Source organism: Falco rusticolus, chromosome 9 (genome assembly GCF_015220075.1).
Source record: "Falco rusticolus isolate bFalRus1 chromosome 9, bFalRus1.pri, whole genome shotgun sequence".
Lineage (NCBI taxonomy): Eukaryota > Metazoa > Chordata > Aves > Falconiformes > Falconidae > Falco > Falco rusticolus.
Window position 1 is genome coordinate 43,222,071 of NC_051195.1, and position 18,699 is coordinate 43,240,769.

An 18,699-nucleotide genomic window follows, 5' to 3' on the forward strand; every position below is an offset into this window, starting at 1 on the left:
CCACCTCCAGCTGGTACTGCTGGGGTCCGTATGGTCTAGCACAGTGTGCTTTTCATACAAGGCTCTGCCGTACCCATTGCTTTTTGAAACCACTATGGAGATTCCTACAGATTGTTCAAATGTGTATTCAGAGTCCAATTTACACGTGCCTGGAATGTGCTGATGCCCTTAATCTTGAGTGAACTGATGTGATGCAACGCTAAGCTGTGCTGAACTGCACGAATGTTGAAAAAGGCCATGGAAAAGGGTTGGATCAGCAGGGCACTGGGCCTCAGTTCTTTGCTTCGGTGTCACCCCGAGCCTGCAGGCAGGTGCTGCAAAGAGGCTCTGGAGTTGTACAGCTCATCCCTGCCTCTTGTTTAGGCAGAACTGAAGGTTTGTGGGAGCCTTCAGAGCACACATGTGGATGTTGAGAAAGCCAGTCCCCAGGGTCAGTTATTCTGAGGGGATTTCCAGCAAGTATTCACAGTAGATTGTATGAATCGAGGGTGTTTGAAGACACTCCAGTAGTCTTTACTGTTTCAGGAATTTCATCAGCCTTTTCCTAAGGCAGCATCAACGGGAATGCTTTCTTATCTGTCCATGCGATCCTGTGGTGAAGCCTGATGTGCAAGCCCAATATTACATAAAAGCAACAGCTCAGTTAACCATAGGATGGTGCAAGAATTTGCCACATCAAATGGCACATACAGAGCATGATTTCCTATGATCCCTTGCTGTTTGTTTCAAGTTTTTTGAAAAGGAGCCATGGTAGGTGTCATGAGCTCAAAGTCCTCCCTATTTTGTAACCAAAAGTATCCCAAATAACACAAGGAATGTGTCTTTCTGACAAGAGTGGTTATCCTTGCTTCTTCCCTTTATATTGGGACAGACTGTATGACCTTAGCATGTTCTAATTTCCCAGAATTGCAGAAATAAAGAAAAGCTGCACAATAATTGCAAATCTTGTGCAGGGACTAAATAAATTTTGTCCCACTCAAAAAATTAATAAAAAGAAGTGAGGCACATATTCTTGGATAAAGCCTGCTGTGTGGCTAATGATAACCAGTCTTTTGTTTTTTCCCTGTAGGCTATTAAAAAAGAGGAGAGATGGTACGACAATGTTTACAGCTTTTCTGCTGAGCAGCTCTAAGAGCAGAGTTCCCATCTATCAGTGCTGTCCCTCTGAACTGTCCCTCTGGCAAACTTCTTTATGGATATGTCACTGTACTTAAATCTTCATGCTCCACCATCCTTGTTACCTGACTATGGCACAGAATCTCAGCTCTTTGGAGAAAAATATTTTTGAGGAGGTTCCAGAAGAGAAAGAGAGGTTGGAAATAAACCAAAAACCAGCAAAACCAGTTCGGCTGTTGGGAGCAGCTCTAAGATCCCCATAGCTGCACCACAAAGGTGGCTGAAGGACACCATCAAAGTACTGGAGCACTTTGCCCAAGGTGCCAAAAGGATCACAAGAAATTTATAAATCAGATCTGAGGTGTCTTGAAATTGTTTCAGTGATATCTCATCTGTGGTTGCACTTAGCCGAGAAGCATCCACAGAGCTTTTTGTGACAAGACTCATAGTAACTTTGTCCCAGGATGGACAGTCCCAGGCCTGGTAGACTGGGACTGAGACAGTCAGAAGAAGGGGAGTGACTGGAAATGGATACATCTTTTTTAGGGACGAAGAGGCACTGAAGAGGGTTCCTGTTTATAAGAACATTAATCAAGCATTAGAATTTTTTGGTTGGTTCCAAAGGACTAAAGTATTTCAGGAATAAACTCTGCATGGTGAACAGCTGGCTACAACTGCTGACACTAAGGATGCAGAGGAACAAAAGCCAGTAGCATCTGAAGGCCCCCCCAGTACTAAGGAAGACTGTGAAGTCTTTACAGCCCAAAGCTCAGGAAACTTTTTATTGATCCCACTGCATCTTTTTCCCCCTCCTTTCCTCACCAGACTGAAGGCTCTTTTCCTTTTCTTCTACTATTGTTAAACTGAACTTTGGCAGAGGAAATACCTGGAATTAGATGTGAGTTGTCGGTGGCTGTGGAGATGTCTTCATTGATGTGGTGCAAGGCCTGCACTAGAGAGGACTGAGGACTCTTTGCCAATGAAAGTGATGACAAGAGGGGCTGGTGATGCAAAATGGGCCCAGATGGTGCCAACTGAGTCACAGATTTTGACTGAGTCACTAGCTGGCATGGAAACCTCTCTCAGGGGACAATGCTGAGGGCAATACCAAAGCCAAACATAGGGTTTGAATCTTCAGCCTTTTAGTCAATGAAGGCTTTGCTGCCAAAGCCACTGTCCTAAACCTGTATTTGTTAGCCTAAATACTCAGTGTTCAGCTTTACAAAGCTCATTAATAAGTCCACAGAGCTAATTGCTCTATTTTGCCACACTGAGTGCAAACACCCATCATAGTGGTGGGCATGAGCTTAGCCTAAGCACATCAGCCACCAAATAAAGGCTCCAGAGAGATGGAGTGTCTTCTACTCCCTTCTTGCTTTCATTGCCAATGATAAATGCTGCCTTACAATGTCTGTGCAAAGACAAATAAACAAAAGCTAACTGTTGCGAAAAAATATTTGGAGGATCCATGGATATTCTCAGGCTCTACACTGTGGAAGAAGACCTTCAGGCCTCCCTCACTGACTTCAGCGTGTCAGTCAAGAGGAGGGGCTGCTCCTTGTGGAACCACCTCAATGAACATATAGAAGATTTGTGAGCTCAATGCGGTGAAATACAAATCTTTCAGACAGGTTCAGAAAGGTGGTTGTCTCCAATAGGAACACACAACGACATAGGAAAAGCAACTCTGCTGTGTTGAGGTAACTTCAGATTTTAGAAGTAAATTTATTGCTCGGGTTTGTGCAAGTACAATCTGTGCAGCAAAAAGACTTTATTTGAAATAGAAACATCTCTGTACATCAGAACAACATTAAGGCACAAGCTTAAATCTGTCAGCTAAAATTTACAAGGCTATTCTTGTTTCATTTTGTATGGGTATTATGTTGGTCACAGAACAAGTGATAAAAGGGTACTATCAGATTAAAAATAAAGTATTTTTCTAAAAATTGTCATAGCTGTTATAACTAACACCTCGAGTTCTCAGAACTACGGTGTTAAAACAATCCAATTTGCATTATGCCTTTGATGATATTTGCTTAGTTGTGTTCCTCTCCAGTTGAACATTATTAAAAGATTGGTATTATTCCTTTCGATATTTTCAATCACCAGTATTTAAAGTATTTTCTCATTTGAGGTTTGTTCACTGGTAACTGGCTGAAGTCAAGCTGAGCTATAAGGATTTTTTCAAAAACAACCTCACTGGAGTTTAAAAAAAAATGGAAAGGAAGCATTTCTTTGCAGCTTAATTATGTGTATTTAAAGCTCCAGTAGAGCTGATAATTTTGTTTAAAAACTTCTCTCTACTAAGGAAGTTACAAATATAGCCTAAATTGCTATAATGGAAGGGACTCCAGAACAGCTCATAGTTTCCTTCTTAACCTGAACCTTAGTGTTGACAACACAGGGTGTTCTGACCATCTAGAGGTTTTCCCCCATGACTCCATGAACTGCCCTAAAAAAACTGTAACATGGGATACAGACAACAGAATTTCAGCTTTAACCTTCATCTTCTGTGTGTTTATATTTCAAACTCATTCACAGGGAACACCTTTTACTTAAACATACTAACGCGCATCTGAAGATGACCAAAACCAAACTGAAGTAATTGCAGGTATATGGTACTCCAGTGATGCAAGTTATTCAAGGGTGCCACTCTTCACACTACAACACAAGGAAGCCTTTAGCTGAGGATCTCAGGATTTCGTAAACTCTCATCCACCCACAGAAGGTTTCTCTGCCATTTGCAATAAATGGCTTCAGCCCCATTTTTTTATATATATATATATATATATATATATATATATGTATGAAGGGGTGCAGAAGAGTTAAATTATGCACCCAATGTGTACAACAGCACTTCCAGGAACCTGGTACCCACCTCCCTGCTCATAACCCACGGACTCAGCTGCCCGTCTGCAGCAGTGCTTACAGAAAGCTCATAGCATTAAGCATATAGAATAACCTACCTACCTTCAAAGAATTCCTAAGAATTAAAGTCTGCCTAAGAGTGTTTATGTTCTGTTCCATGCCTGAAGGGTGGTTCTCTCTCCAAATACGTATGAGTTTCTATGACATCCAATCCCCACTCCTAAGACTCTGTGGTTAGAATAAAAACTGTGCAATGCTACAATACACTGCTCATTACCAACAACTAATGGGTCTCCCAAAGTTGGCCACTTTGGTCTTTATTAGCCTAGATGGAGAATACCAATTCAATGGTATGAGGCTGTTGAGGCCATTACTGAGATTGCATCTGGGTAACTGTAACATGAGCCAAATACTAAGGACAAAATAAATTAATTACAAACTCCAAAGCCCATAATGGCAACAACACAAGGGCTCAACAGCCAGAAGGCTGATCAATAACTAGACAGGTATGCATTAATACAATCATAACAAGCTTGTTTAAGAAATTGCCTACCTGTAAGGAGAATAGGGGTCAAAGCACGTCTTGGTGACTTCTGTTATCTCTGGGTTACAGCATTCCCCGCCATCAAAGTTGTACCTCTCGTAATTACAATCCATGTCACACACACCATTCTGCTTCTTCTTGTTGAAGAGTGTGTGGCGTATGTGTCGGCAGTCTCCGCCATCGTACCCAGTCAAGGTGTGGTTGCACTCAGGATCACAGTTCTCGTCCCCGATCTTGCTGATATCACAGTTGGCCAGGATGAGTCGGTGTCGAAGGGAAGAGTTCTTTACCTCCAGCACCTCCAGCTCCCAGGTGATATTGTAGCGGCTGAAAGCTTCATTTAAATGCTGATGCTGGAACTCAATCTGCTGCCAGCTGACGGTGGGGTTCTGGTGCTTGTCGTCATAGAGATTTACCACACGGTAGCGAACAATTTTGTTGCGGCGGAAGCTGGGGAGCTTGTTGTAGCTGGCAATTACATCCGTGTTGTCACAGACTGTCTGTCCGCAGAGAGGAGGGTCTAGGCTGGTATCCAGCAAATAGCCATGATGATAGCTGAACTTGCTCTGAGGGCTGCTGCCATCCTTCATGGGAGACCAGGTGTTTTTCACATTCAGTAAACTGTCTTGAAGAACTAGCTGAGGTAGAGGCGTGTCTTGTCTGTGAATTGCCTGGCCCATGTCCAGCAAGATCTCCTTCTGAGACCTGGCTGTCCTCCAGAGGCTGAAGTGCTCTACGTAACCCCGATAGTTCTGGTTCAGGGCATTTCCTCCAACCATGAGCACCTTGCACTTCAAGGTCAGAAGACTGAAGATGCTGCCCACTTGCTCTCCACTTGTGGCCACCTGGGCACCATTCACATAGAGTTTCATCAGGTGCCCATCATACGTGGCAGCCAGATGCACCCACTGGTTGGGGAGGTAGCTGCGATGTGCTGCAATGGTGGTTACTTTGCGAGCACGGTCCGTCTTCAGAGAGAAGAAATAGCGGGGGTCTCTATTCCCCTGGTCACTGACGGTGTTAATCCCCAGGACCCATCCTCGGTCACGGGAGGTGTAAGAACATTTGTCATATAGTCCTATGTGCCCCCAGAAAAGAAATATGAATAAATAAGTATGACAGAATAAAGAAAATAGTCTTTAAATTACATTAATATATATCTATACACATATATACACACTCACCTACATACGTTAGAAAGTTACGTGTACAAGAAAGACATTAAATCATCTAGTGCATGATTGTGGGAGGTTATCTTAAAACTTGCTATTAAAGGTCAAGATTTGCCAGTGGCGTGTCCTAATGTCCTAATGTCCCTTTCCTGACCAAAGACCGAAAATCTTTTGCAACTTCCTATTAGCAAAATGTTGTACTGAGCATTTGGTTCTTACCTTCACCCAAGCCATACATCGTTGGCTGAATATAAGAACAACTCTTGAGAAGCAATCCTTGTTGGTCTCACTCATATTCATACCCCTGAACACTGTATCTCAAAATGTCCAGAGAAAGATGAAGTATAAAATCTAAGTACTGCACAGTCTGAGAAACACTCAGCAGCTGCAATAATCTTGATAGGTTCCAGCACCCACATCCTACAGAGAGTGAACAGGATGTGTCCAGGCTACCTTCAAATCCATACCTATTAAAAACTGGTGAGGACATGGCATATGTTGGTATGCTGGATGTGCTGAACAAGGTATATATCCCACCAGAAAAGGGCAAGAAACATGCACAGATGGACTCGCACACTCAAAAAGATTCCTGCCCCCTCTCACACGCACTTATTAACAATTTGGTGCACTGCAGGGAATACACACTAATGATGTCTCCCACAGGCAAAGCGTGGATCACACCTAAACCGCTCCCAGCCAGTCTTCAGACAGCTCTGTGTGGTGGGAAGAGCCCACTCCTTCTCAGTCTGGGTCATGAGGTTTGGCAAGGTAAAGACATTTCCATCTTTCAGTTCTCAAAGGCCAAGGGCTGCAGGGGCACCCCTCAAATGAAAAACTAATCGTTAGAGCCTTCAGCACCACACGGCTTTTCTACTATCAGCATATAGAAAACAATCCTTCCCCCAAGCCCGCACTTCCAAAAGCCTACAAGAAAATCATAAATCTCTGACAGTAGAGTCCTCATGAAAAGACTAAATATCCCCTTACCTCACCCCTGCACCCTAACCCTCCCAGCACTACAACCAAATAACATCTTCTGCTTCTGACTAAGTTGCTCAACAGCCATCTGTTAACAATCACTCATTAACAGTGCAGTCTTGTCTAGTATCAACAGAGCAAAGGTTACAGGAGCATTCACTGTATTTTTCCTCCCCTCTCCCAGCACCCACCTTCCCCCCTCTCCTCACACCCTTCCCCTCTCCTGCTCCTACCTCTGTAAAAAAAAAAAAAAAATCTTCTGATGGGAAAGTAAAAAAAAAATTTAAACAGGCCTTTTTTCTGCACACTGGTATTTTGCTAAGGACTCTGAGCTCCCCCTTTTCCTGTTTCCTTTGGAAGAGAGATCCCAGGGTTCGGAAGGTAATGTGTTTATTCATCTGTAGGGTGCACTCGGTTCAAAACCTTTTCGAGACCAGCTTCTAGTTTATACTGCTACTTCTGATCACAAGAAAGGAGAGGAGGAGAACCAGGCAAGGAAAAAACAAATATGCCAGGGAAAAAACAAACAAAAAAAAGACATTTGCTGGGATGGATGTTTACCCGAGAAATTTGTGATATGAAAGCCAAAGCTACCAATGACCTTCTGGAATCTGTTTTTTAAGCATTTTTAAATTTTTCTTTATGGGATAAATACTTTTACAAAGCATTCATTTTCAGATGTATGAGAACCCATAAAAATCTGCATTTTTATGAATCTCAAAAGAAAGTATTGTCCAACAATATTGGGTGGATAATACTGCAATGAACAAGAAGACAGCTGGCAAGGCAAGTCCCTCTTCCAAATAAGTCATTAAAAGAAAAAAAAAAAGCTATAAAAATCTCAACTTATTGTAATAAAACCATTAGAGCTGGTCAGACATTTTGTAAGAGAGCCCTTGCCTGCCAAGAAATGCCAACACGAGAGCAGAAGAAGTGATGCAGAAATGGGCTAGTCCCAACAAACCTCTCTGAGAAGCTGCGGGTCCTTAACGTGCCAGGAGAAGCCCGGGGACAGCTTCAGCTGCTCTGACTGCAAGCACAGAAGGTCAACCCATCCCAGCCATGTTCCCCACCATCTCCTGCCACCTTTGCCGACTGAATTCTCCAGGCCTGCAGATGACAGGGCAGCTGCACACACAATAGCTGCTCCACCTGTTTCTTAAGGCATCCAAGATCCCTGCTGTTGGATGGATGGCTGGAAATCCTGGCACAGGCTTCTGGGTTCTCCAGCTCTGGGGAAGTCCACCATGCAGTCTTTAAGGTCAAGGTTTTTGGCTTTTTGTACTGACCAGGGCTGGAAATATTCGCTCAAAGAACTGATAAATCGTGGAATGGAAATTCAGTTTCCTAGCCAGCTTTAAAGAACATCTTCCTCTCTCTCTGAAGTGCTGCGTGATGCTAGTGATTGACCTCAGCTGAACAGATGGAGCTGCTGGAGGAATACTACAAAATAGTAGCAATCCTCCCTTGCCTTTGAGCATTTAAACCCTGATGTGATGCAACGTGTCTTGAGTTTGGCTCAAACAGCTGCCATCAATTCAAGATTTACAGGGAGCCAAAGGAGGGCAGAACAAGAAAAAAAAACGAGTGACAATAGGGACACCACGGAACACGCCAGTATGAAAGCTGCTCAACTAAAACAGTCTACTATTCCAGTTCCTTACATTTGCTAGTTTAGGGCAAAGGTCACTACTGAATCCATACGCCACACACAGTATTCTTTTCTCAAACTTTTACTATTATAGATATCCAACTCTTGATGAAAAGATGGATTGAACAGAATCCCTTCAGCAGCACAAGTTGTTTTATTCTTAAGAGAAAGGAAAGAGTAAGAAAAGGGATAAGAAACCCACACTCCCTATAACTTGCAAGTTGCACTGCTTATTTATGACCTTCTTTTGCTTGTACGCGGTACTTACTTTCCCAATCCTTCACTCACTTTGGCTTTAGACTAAGAACCCTCCGGCTATGGGAGTGTCACTTTTCCGTTTTGTCCCCAGCACAATGAAACTAATTTCAGCTGGGACTTTGGATGTCATAATAAAAGAATTTATTACTTCTTCTGTGACAACTAATAAGGGTAAAGCCATTGGAAGAGGGACATGTGAAATAATTGCCAGAACTTCTGAAAACTGAATAATTTGATGTTTTCACAATTTATTTCAATTTAGTAAAAGGTTCCATAGCCATGAGTTATTTCTTAGACATAATTAAGAACATTTTAAACAAGAGGAGGCCTCTTTTACCCCAAGCAAGGCTGGTTTTGAGCAAAATCACCCCTCACAATGGTTGACACTCCGAATTTCAAAATTCAGCTGTGACCACAACCAACATTTACATGAAAAACATACAGAGTTTAGAGTCTCATTTACACTGAGAATTCTTTACAATAATGTGGTAAGGGACATTTTTAGCTACTTAATATCCCTTTACAAACCAAAAGTGGTGTAAAGAGGCCTCATGGTAAATGAGACTCAAGCCAATGACTGAAAAACCACAATTTGGCAAAAACGCCTGCAGTTTCTGAGCCAAGAAATGGTGCGAAATAAAACTGATGTTTGTTTTCCCCACAGCAATTAGATTAAAAAAATATGTACACGTTTCATACAGCAGCAAACAGTTTTCCTCACTTCTGCTTGCCCTGAGTTGCTAGAAAGGGATGGAGCTAAAGCTGAGAAGAATACTGACAGCCCCTCTAACTCCCTAGTCTGGATGGGTTTTTCCCTTCTAAAGCTCGTGTTCCTGAAGCCCAAGGAGCTAGTTCAGCTTTCCAGTAAGAGGCACTGGTAACCTTCCTTCCCCACAAAGGAATGAGTCACTTTGCAGACAACTTTGGAGTGGTGCACGAACAGAGCAAGATGCCACATTCCTGTATGCTTGGTCAGAGACAGACTTCAATGGCCCACGAGGCTCCTTCCAGTCCCATGTTTGTCCCATATAGGAAAAGTAAATTCCTAGGCATCAAAAGAGTGGGGAAAGCTGGAAAATTAAAATCCAAAGGCTTAAAGCCAAAAGCCAAACATGGAAAACCAGAAATAGAGTCTCTCCTTTTTTTTTACAAGTGAAATCTCAGTTCTCTGGCTACTGACCCACAGCTGGTCCAGCACACAACTGTCCATCTGACCTCCTCCAGGAGGCCCTAACCAAGGCCACTGCATGATTTATAACCCAGTTTGTTTTCAGAACTTTGCTGGGGACTTAAAAAGAGCCACATCTTCACAGGGGCCCTGCGCGCTGGACAGGATTTGGCAGCACGAGCACAGTAGTATCAGCGGCTGAACTCCTGGAAGAAAGTCCTGGGTGAGGACACGAGGCATTGCTGTAACCAAGCTTGTGATGCCGAGATTGGAGCAGATGTTTATCAGCAGCAGCCACAGAGAAACGGGAACTGACAGCTAGAGGCTGTGGCTGCTGGAGCCATAAGTAGCACTCTGTGGGCAGAGTTTGAAAGAGGAGAGGCCGAAGTCGCCCATGCAAGCTGCTGTAATCCACTTTAATATTATCAATAACAGACTCCAGGCCTTCCTCCCTCACTTCAGTGCTGTTTCTTGCATCTTGCTAACAGCAATCTTCCCCACTTTGCTGAGCAACGGGTAGCAAAAAAAAAAAAAAAAAAAAGACTTGTTATGCTTTCCTTTCCAGCAGCCAAGAGGCTGGGGGAAGGGGAAGAAGGAGGTCAGTTTGACTTTGAACACATCAGGTGTGCTGCGGAGCCCGTCACAGCCGTGCAAGGCAGAACAGAAAACAGTGCCCTGCACTTCTGAAAGTTGGCTGTGCCTGTTTTGCTGGGAGACTCCAACCAGAGGTGACAGGACTCAGTTATGAAAGGGGAATTTAGGTCAACAATCAAAGCTGCAGTCAGGGGGCCCAAGAACAGGGAGCTAAAGGTTGGGGCTGTTTTTTTCTTTAGCATGCTTTAATCGTTTAGTATCAAAGCACAGAGGAACGCTTGAAAGAGCAAATATTCTACAGGAACCTATAGAAAGCTTTTATCTGTCCAGAGGAAAATAATTAAAACCGACAGATTTGGGTTAAGTATCCCCATGTTCCATGCAATTGGATAAGTCAGTGAAGATCCACTGGAGCAGTTCTTGAGTTCTGCACTGGGTATTTCATGGTATGATGTTGAACCCAATATAGAGGGGAGAAATAATCTCTCCTTTCCTTTGCCATGCTTCCTGCAACCCCCACTTCCTTCTACAATAGTTAAATAATTCAAAGTCCAGAGTACTTAAGGCAACATCTCTGTCTATACCATTTCCAACACAGCTAAGAGTCCTCCTGAGGTCGCCCCCTGAGACGAGGAGTGGCTCAAGCAAACCACCTGAGACTTGCTCAGGTGGCAATGTACTACTTAAGCGAGCAAAAAGGGGATGTTTGCTGCTGCTGCTATCAATCTAGCTGAATTCACACCAGATAGTATCGTTTACAAGCTATGCGATAGAATTCAGATCTGAGACAGAAGGATGGAGTTCTTTTTGTTTTGCCGTGAAAGACAAGATCTTCATGTAGAAATGTGGAGTTTAATACAGCTATGCTTTGTAACATTGAGAATTTGGCCTAAGGCTCTTTAAAATATCAAAATCTTTATATCCTTGCCATTTAGCATTAAATTAAGCATATATTCTGTACTGTTTCTCAAATTCCCAGTCACTCATATGCTCAATGAGATACCTTGAAGCCTGAAAACAGGGAGACAACAAGGGATAAAACAGCAAAACATGAATTTGTAGTGGCTGGTTAGTTATGAACATTACATAAATCCTTCCCTTCTGATAACAAAATCATGTAGGCTGCAACAGAGCAGCCGCTGGCATGGACAATCATATTAGTGACACTTCACTGACCTATTGTGAGAATATACCCGCTAAGAGTATATAAGAGCTTACTGCAAACAGATCTGGTAGGCTGGGGTTAGTGAGAAATTATTAGATTGTGAGGATTTTGAGGTGTAAGTGAACACACAACACTGCATAACCAGATGGCACAGAGAAGCGAGCTTCAGTCCTTGCCATATTGTAACAGGGTCATTCTTGGACCGGGTATTGCTCTCGCAAGGGCTCCTTCGTATACAGTATCAGTGTAAACAAGTATTAGTGGGAAGGTTGGCTTATCTAGATCTTTTTAAGCATTTCACAATAAAGCTGCAGAACCAGTGGAGACTGGTACTTGGTTAACAAACTGTGGCTGTTTATGATCTAATAACTAGGTTTAGGCGGGCTTTTAGATGGATAGCAAAAAGCACATCCTTTACAAGGGTCAAACTGCAGTCCCTGCTATAAAGTCTGGGACCATGGGAACATTCCAGAGAGCAAGGGTAAGGATTTTATAATATCTATGAAACAATTTATTTCTCCTGCCTTGTTCTCTGAAACAACTGAATATATTTGGTTGAAGCTTGGAAAACCAGTATGTGTCCATGTTTTTAGGGATGATGATAACACACGCAGATATAGGGACAGTATTAAGATAGTACAGGCAGGCTTCATTTGGATACTACTTCAAGTCATAAACTCTGCAGCCATCAGCATGTTCCTTCAGAGAATCACCAGTGTGTGCCGTAAACATGGGAGGCTTTGCATCAGGCTTGATTTGGACAAGAATTCAGGGTGGTGGCTGCCAGTTGTACACACTCTAGTGTGGCTCCCTGACAACAAAGCAGAGTTTAGTGTTTATGAAGACCCAGATGTCCTTCAAATATAGGGAATGGAAAGCCCTCCATAAGTTTGTTGATTTGGCTCAAAAGGGCCTTAACACACCTCTCAACTGCCAAGCTTATCTATGCTAACTGATCAGCAGAACCAGGTTACGAATTAACCATCCTATTGTAGCTGAGGCAGTGCATTCACCTTTAGAGAAATCCAGCATTAACATCATTCTCACTTCAAAAGCAGATCTTGCAAAACACAGAGATACGGATCGAGACACATGCGTGAAAATCCATCTTTCACTGACACGTGCACAACACACAAAACTGGAACAACACATGAACATACAAAAAAGGACGTAAACACAACAGCACACCGGCAGAAGGGTCACCCTGCACACACAGATGGATGTTCCCAGCAACATGCTTGGTAGAACAAACGTCACCTCTGCTTCCACGTCATCTCCTCCTCCCTGAGCTATTAGCCAAATACTGATTAGCTATCAAAGCTCTACAGAGAAATCTACTCTTGTGCATGCTAACACAGAGTGACTTTCCTCCCTTTTGTAAGAGTTAATGCTTGAGAGCAAACACAGAGGGTATCTTCTATGGAAGGAACAGACACGTAAGTCCCATAACTTCCGGGCAATCTAAATGATAAAGTGGTATTTCTGGGCTGCTTTTAGAAAACAGCACAGAGAATTGATCATAAACTGGGTCAAGACAGGTCAGCATACCTCAGAGCAGATCAGATGGCCAGAGCATCCCAGGAGGAAACGCTCTCCTGGAAGGATTATTAGGGGCACATCTGTGCCATCAGATGACCATACACAATACCCATCAGCTCACTAGGAGTTCAATATGGCATTTCCTTTCAAAATGTGCTTTGTGCCTGACAAGCACTGCAAGTCAATCAGCTGTAGCAGTGGCCAAGCCTGTAGTCGTGCTGGAAAAATGCCCAACGCGCTGCCCTACGGAACCCCCTCGATGGCCAGAAAGACAGAGGGGTGAGAAGTGGAGGTCTAGTATGAGACTGCTTGTGATGCTCATCAAAATACACAGCCAGGATTGAAGGGGGGACAACAACATGGCTTGTTTTGCCTTTTAGAATTCCCTTGTCTCTGACCTTTACAGCAGCACTGGAACCAGCTGAGCAGTTACTGCTCCCAGCTGCAGAGAGAAGAGCTTTTACACCATTGCACAATGCACGTGTGTTTGTGGGGAGGAGCTTAGGGCTAGAGAACAAAGAAGGAAATCTAGTGGCACCTAAATCAAACATTATGATCAATGAGGGAGTGGGAAGAGGACCTGGGGAGCGGGGACAACCTTACAACCTTTCCAGGATCAGACAGATGGCCAACATCCACATTATTACAAAACCAAAACAAAAACAAAAAATTCCATGAATGCAAACTAAGGCACCCTGGGAGGACACTGTAAAAATCACATCATGATAGCTTAGACTTGTCTTTGTAATTGAGGGGCATTTCCACATGAAACAGTTCTAGTTATTTAATTGGATTTTGAGAACATTCTTGGGCAGATATTTTGTGAGTGCAAAACTGAGTAGTTCCAGCACCTTTACACTGATTTATACCATGCAAGGTCTTTGCTTCTGTGAGAATTAAATATCTTATTGTAAAAATATCTTAGATCTTATCCAGACTCAAATATCTTATTGCATCTGGCTTTCCCATATGACTGCATCTTTCCTGTACTAATGGAAACAACTGAGGAATTTACCAACCTTAAAAGCAACCTTAAAAGTCTCCGATGCGGTGCGTAGAACAGCATGCCACAGCAGCAGGCAGAACACAGCTGATTGTGCCTGTTCTCTGCTGTCGCTTTTGAAAGGGAGCCGGGCCTTCTCTAATCATGACTATTTCATGCCTCAAATTCCCCGCTCCATACTTGCATGCAAGTTCCAAACCCATACACAAACCACAGAGATATTTCTGCTTTCTAGGAAACATCCTGCTGCAAAAACCTGCTGCTCTAACATGATATAACTATTAGAGTATGCATTCCAGATAGGCTGTAGTCACCACATACTAACCTAAGTATATAATTTTAGAGCTCTATTTTTCTGCTCAGTTTGAATCCAATTTCATTTGTTTTGCTATGATTTTCCTTCTGGAAATACCTGAGCCTGTATTTCTGCTCTACAAATACCAGTGATCACTTGATCTGTGAGCACAAATAAATAGACATCTAAAAGAAAATCCTCAGACAGACACTCACAATGTCTTAGAAGTGTACGGAAACAAATTCACACCTGTTAAACTGAAGGCTGTAGCTGAAAATTCAGCCTTTAGTTCTTAAAGGACAAGATGGGACAACGATGGGCAAACCTCCAAAAGGTCATAATTCTACTTTGCTTTCCATAAGCATTGCCAAAGTCAAATGCTTCTCAAAAGTAATTGACCTTCTCAAGTCTGCAGATCTGGGAGAAAAATGTAAAAGAAACAAGCTACCTTGGAAGATTTTTGGCAATTCTTGTGTTTAGCTGAGCAGCAGGAAGTATCGTATGTCCAGCCTTTCATATGTTATTTCAGCCCTTCCACTTCTGGTTAAATTTGGAACCAAAGAAATGAAGACTAGCAAAGTAGTATGTACACGTACTGCTTTCTCTGTGCATAGGCCTATATATACTTGTGCACATGGGTTTGAGGGAGTAAACTGGGGCATTTTGAGCACTTGGCTTAAATTTGAATTTTGAGGAATGGTCTCCAGCTGGGGGTGGGTCAAATGAACTGAAATCCTGTCTCAGAACACTCATTACCTTCAACAGGTCTTTGGTCTATATTTTTTGTTTGCAACTCAGCCAAAGTCACAGGAATAGGTAATTTCAGCATATAGCCTGCATACCCTTCTGGACCGCTGTTCTACCCTGAGACTGTGAGACAGACCACCCAGCAAGAAGGTGACAAGCAAAAGTCACCCCAGGCTTAGTTCGTTTTACTCACTTCTTTGTTTTTAAGGGATGTCTGCTGTGTTAGCTTCACACTTCTGACAGTGTCAATGCTCCAGCTTCCAGAGGGAAACCATGATTCTGCTCCCCAAAGTTTGTATTTTACAGCTAAATTCTTGGCTTCATTGAAGTCAACTACCTTCAATGAGAAAAGATTTTAGTCCTGTTTTTCTGATAGTTTTCAGACTAGCACACTGGACTGTTTTGAAGGAGAAAAGTCAAGGCATTGCTCAGCACACTGTTCTGGTTAAAGGTGACAAAATCTAACCAAGATTAACATCATATGAAACTGATCCTGACAATTCAACTAGAGTGATCCCGAGGAAACCCTACAAAGAGCTGGAAATATGGTGATTAGAATATCCTCCCAGTGTCAAGGAGAATCCATAGAAATACTGGAAAAACAGAAGATTTGAAATTAGCATCCTAGTGCTACCTGTGTGTTACAGTGGGATTCAATTATTTTTGCAGTTATAGCTGAAAACCCCAGAATGATCTGACGTTAGAAGAACTCGAGACACTCACATGGGTGACAACTGAATTGACTTCTCTTTAAAGACCTTGCAATTTGGAAAAACACTGAATTTTACTGTGAAATTTCTGGTGCCAGGTATCCCATTGTTCTAACCAAAAAGTTTTTTTCAGTGATTGACTACTCTCAAGGCTAAAATACCATATTTTCTCACTGTTCTGAAGTTGCTTAGTCTCCATGTGCATCCACTGGATTTACTCATATCCTCCATTATTATATTTCCAATCTCCAATTATCAGATTAATATTCCCCAAACATATATTTAAAGATCATGATGATCAAGTGACCTCTTAATCTTCTTGAGGCAAATACTTTAAGACTTGTTACAAATCATATAATTATTGTCATGGCTCATTTTTTTCCCTCCAAACCCTCTGTCACACAACATCCTTCTGAAACTGTAGACACCAGAACCAGGAAAAGTACTTCAGGAGCAGCTACTCCAGTGTCAGGACAAGGATAACACAACCTCCCCAGTCCTGTTCAATGCTTCCTTGTTTACATAGCCAATGATGACTCTAAACCTTTGGCCACAGCAACACATTGGCAGCTCACATTTACACGCTTTATCTATTCCAACAGGCAGTTACTCCTACACATGCAGATCCAGGTGAAAGACCCTTCCCCCACCACCCATCTATTATGTATGACTTGCCGCCTGTCTTTCTATATGTATGACTTCACATTTGGCTTTATTCTAATGCATGCTGTTTGCATGTTCTCAATTTTTGAAAACACCCAAATGAGAGTCCTGTTTTTGTCATTGTTTACCACTCCCTGAACTCTGCAACATCTGCAAATTTTATCAGGACTGATTTTGTGTTTTCTTGCAGGTTGTTGACAGAAAATATTAACTAGTAAAAAGCCAAGACTAAATTGTGCTGAATAGGAGGGAATGTGGCCAGAGTCACACTGTTCAGACAACAGCTCTGTTTTTCAGTAGGGGAAAATAAATACCTGTGATACTCATGAATACGAGCTTACACAAGTCAAGAGAAAAAAGATGGGACAAATAGATAAGGAGGAGATTGGCAAGATATGCCTCTGTCGTTTTGTCTCTTTGGCATTCCACAATCTCAGTCTTCTCTTCATAGCAGTGAAGCACTGCAGGGACCTAGCACAACCCTGGGCAATGGGACTTCTGGGATGAGCATTCCTTCTTTTTGGTACAATGGAGTGGCATTTACAATTTACAGCATCATACATGATCGAAGTACTGCTCTGATGATATTACCTCATCCTTACAAAAAGCACCTATCTGATAGCTGCTGAGAACCATTATCCCACCTTCACAGATGAGGGCAGAGCTGGAGACACCTCAGAGCAGTTGTAAAGTAACAACTAAAACCCCAGAACAACCTGTGCACCTCCAACCACTACACCACAAAATAAGCAGCCTGAACTGGCAGAAGAGGGAGCTGGCTTCTCTCACACAGCGGTTTCATCACTGCTGAAACAAACACCCTTTCTTTCTCCAAAGCTTCTAATTTATCACTGAAGGAAATCTCTACTCTCTTCCCAAAACCACCAGCCAAAAAGAAACCTCTACCCTTTGCAACTGCCTCTGTTTTCCTTCCTGCCAACTAGTCTCCGTCTCTCCTTTCCTTACAGAACATCTTGTTGCAATGCCCTTCTATAATAATTTTCATGTAAAAACCAGTGCCTCATCAAGCTTGCCCTGTCACCAGTGTTTGACAAGTGTCAGAGAAACCCCATAAAAGCCAAGCTGCGAGTTTGTTAGTGCAAAGGACACCATGTGTTGAACACATTGACAGTTCTCAATAAATAACATCCCTGTAGAACAGCTGGTTGGATTGCTTGGGTTTGGAAGAATGTTGGCCACATTGCCTACTTACGTGCATCATCCTCAATGATGCACAGAAGATCCTGTGCATGGGGAGCGGAAATACATCACTTCCAGAAGAAACCAAAGTATTTTTTTTTTAAAAAAAAGTATCAGAACACAAGTTTAGATCCTGACTCAAGGTTTATAGTCAATTTCAGACATACAGATGTGCAATAGTGTTGTTTTCTTGATGTAGGTGTAAGAGACGTTCCTTCTGAGGGAAGGGAGAGGCAGGAGATGGTAGGATGGTAGGAAGAGCTATCCTAATCTTGTTTCCTTCTTCCCTCTCTCTTATGAAATAGATAGCTCCCATTTCATTTAGTGCTTTCTTGTTTGCCAAAACACTTTGGCCTTCACAGTGTAAGACAAAACACATGGCTGGGGCAGAAAGGCCATTGCTTCTCTACCTCTGCCATCAGCGCTTGAAGCAGAGGGAAAAGTCTAGTCCAGTGCTCAGCCTCCTAATGCTGCCAGGTGCCTTCCTCCATGAGTATGAGTGCTCCTGGCCCACCTTTGATGCCAAACTCCAACCCTTTAGAAAGCTTTGGAGAAGGAACACAGACCTCTGGCGGTACCATATTGCCTCTGTGTGATTCAGCTGCTGTTGCTTCCCTTTCTGGCCTGTTCCATGGAGCCTGCAGGTGTTTGGATACAGCCATTTCCCAGTAAAACTGGTGCTATGCTGACGTTTAAAACAAACAAACAAACAAACAAAAAAACCCCTAGTATTACAGCGTATAGCTGAAGACCACCCCCGTTTGAGCATTGCCTCTGGTGAGACATAGAATGTAAACAGTCTGTTTGATTAAGCCATCTCTAGCAAGGGGACTTCGGGGAATTCTGGTCTTTCCCAGCACAAAGAGCAGAAGATACTCTGCTCTTCATTAATTCAGAGCTCTTCAAAGGGCAAGAATGATTCGCTCAACTTTCCTCCTAGGAGAAACTGTTGATAGTTATCCTGGAATTCTTGGAGGATACTCACCAATATAAATCAGGTCCATTTCCACCACCACCCTGCCCCAATT

At 42.8% G+C, this 18,699-nt stretch overlaps 1 protein-coding gene across 1 annotated transcript in view; it reads right to left on the reverse strand.

Moving 5' to 3' along the window:
- The window catches only part of PAPPA (pappalysin 1), a 181,553-nt gene that overhangs the window by 150,006 nt on the left and 12,848 nt on the right, over positions 1–18,699 (reverse strand). The window contains exon 2 of the mRNA XM_037400862.1: positions 4,538–5,606. Coding sequence (XP_037256759.1) covers positions 4,538–5,606 — 1,069 coding nt within the window. The remainder of the gene's footprint in view (positions 1–4,537; positions 5,607–18,699) is intronic.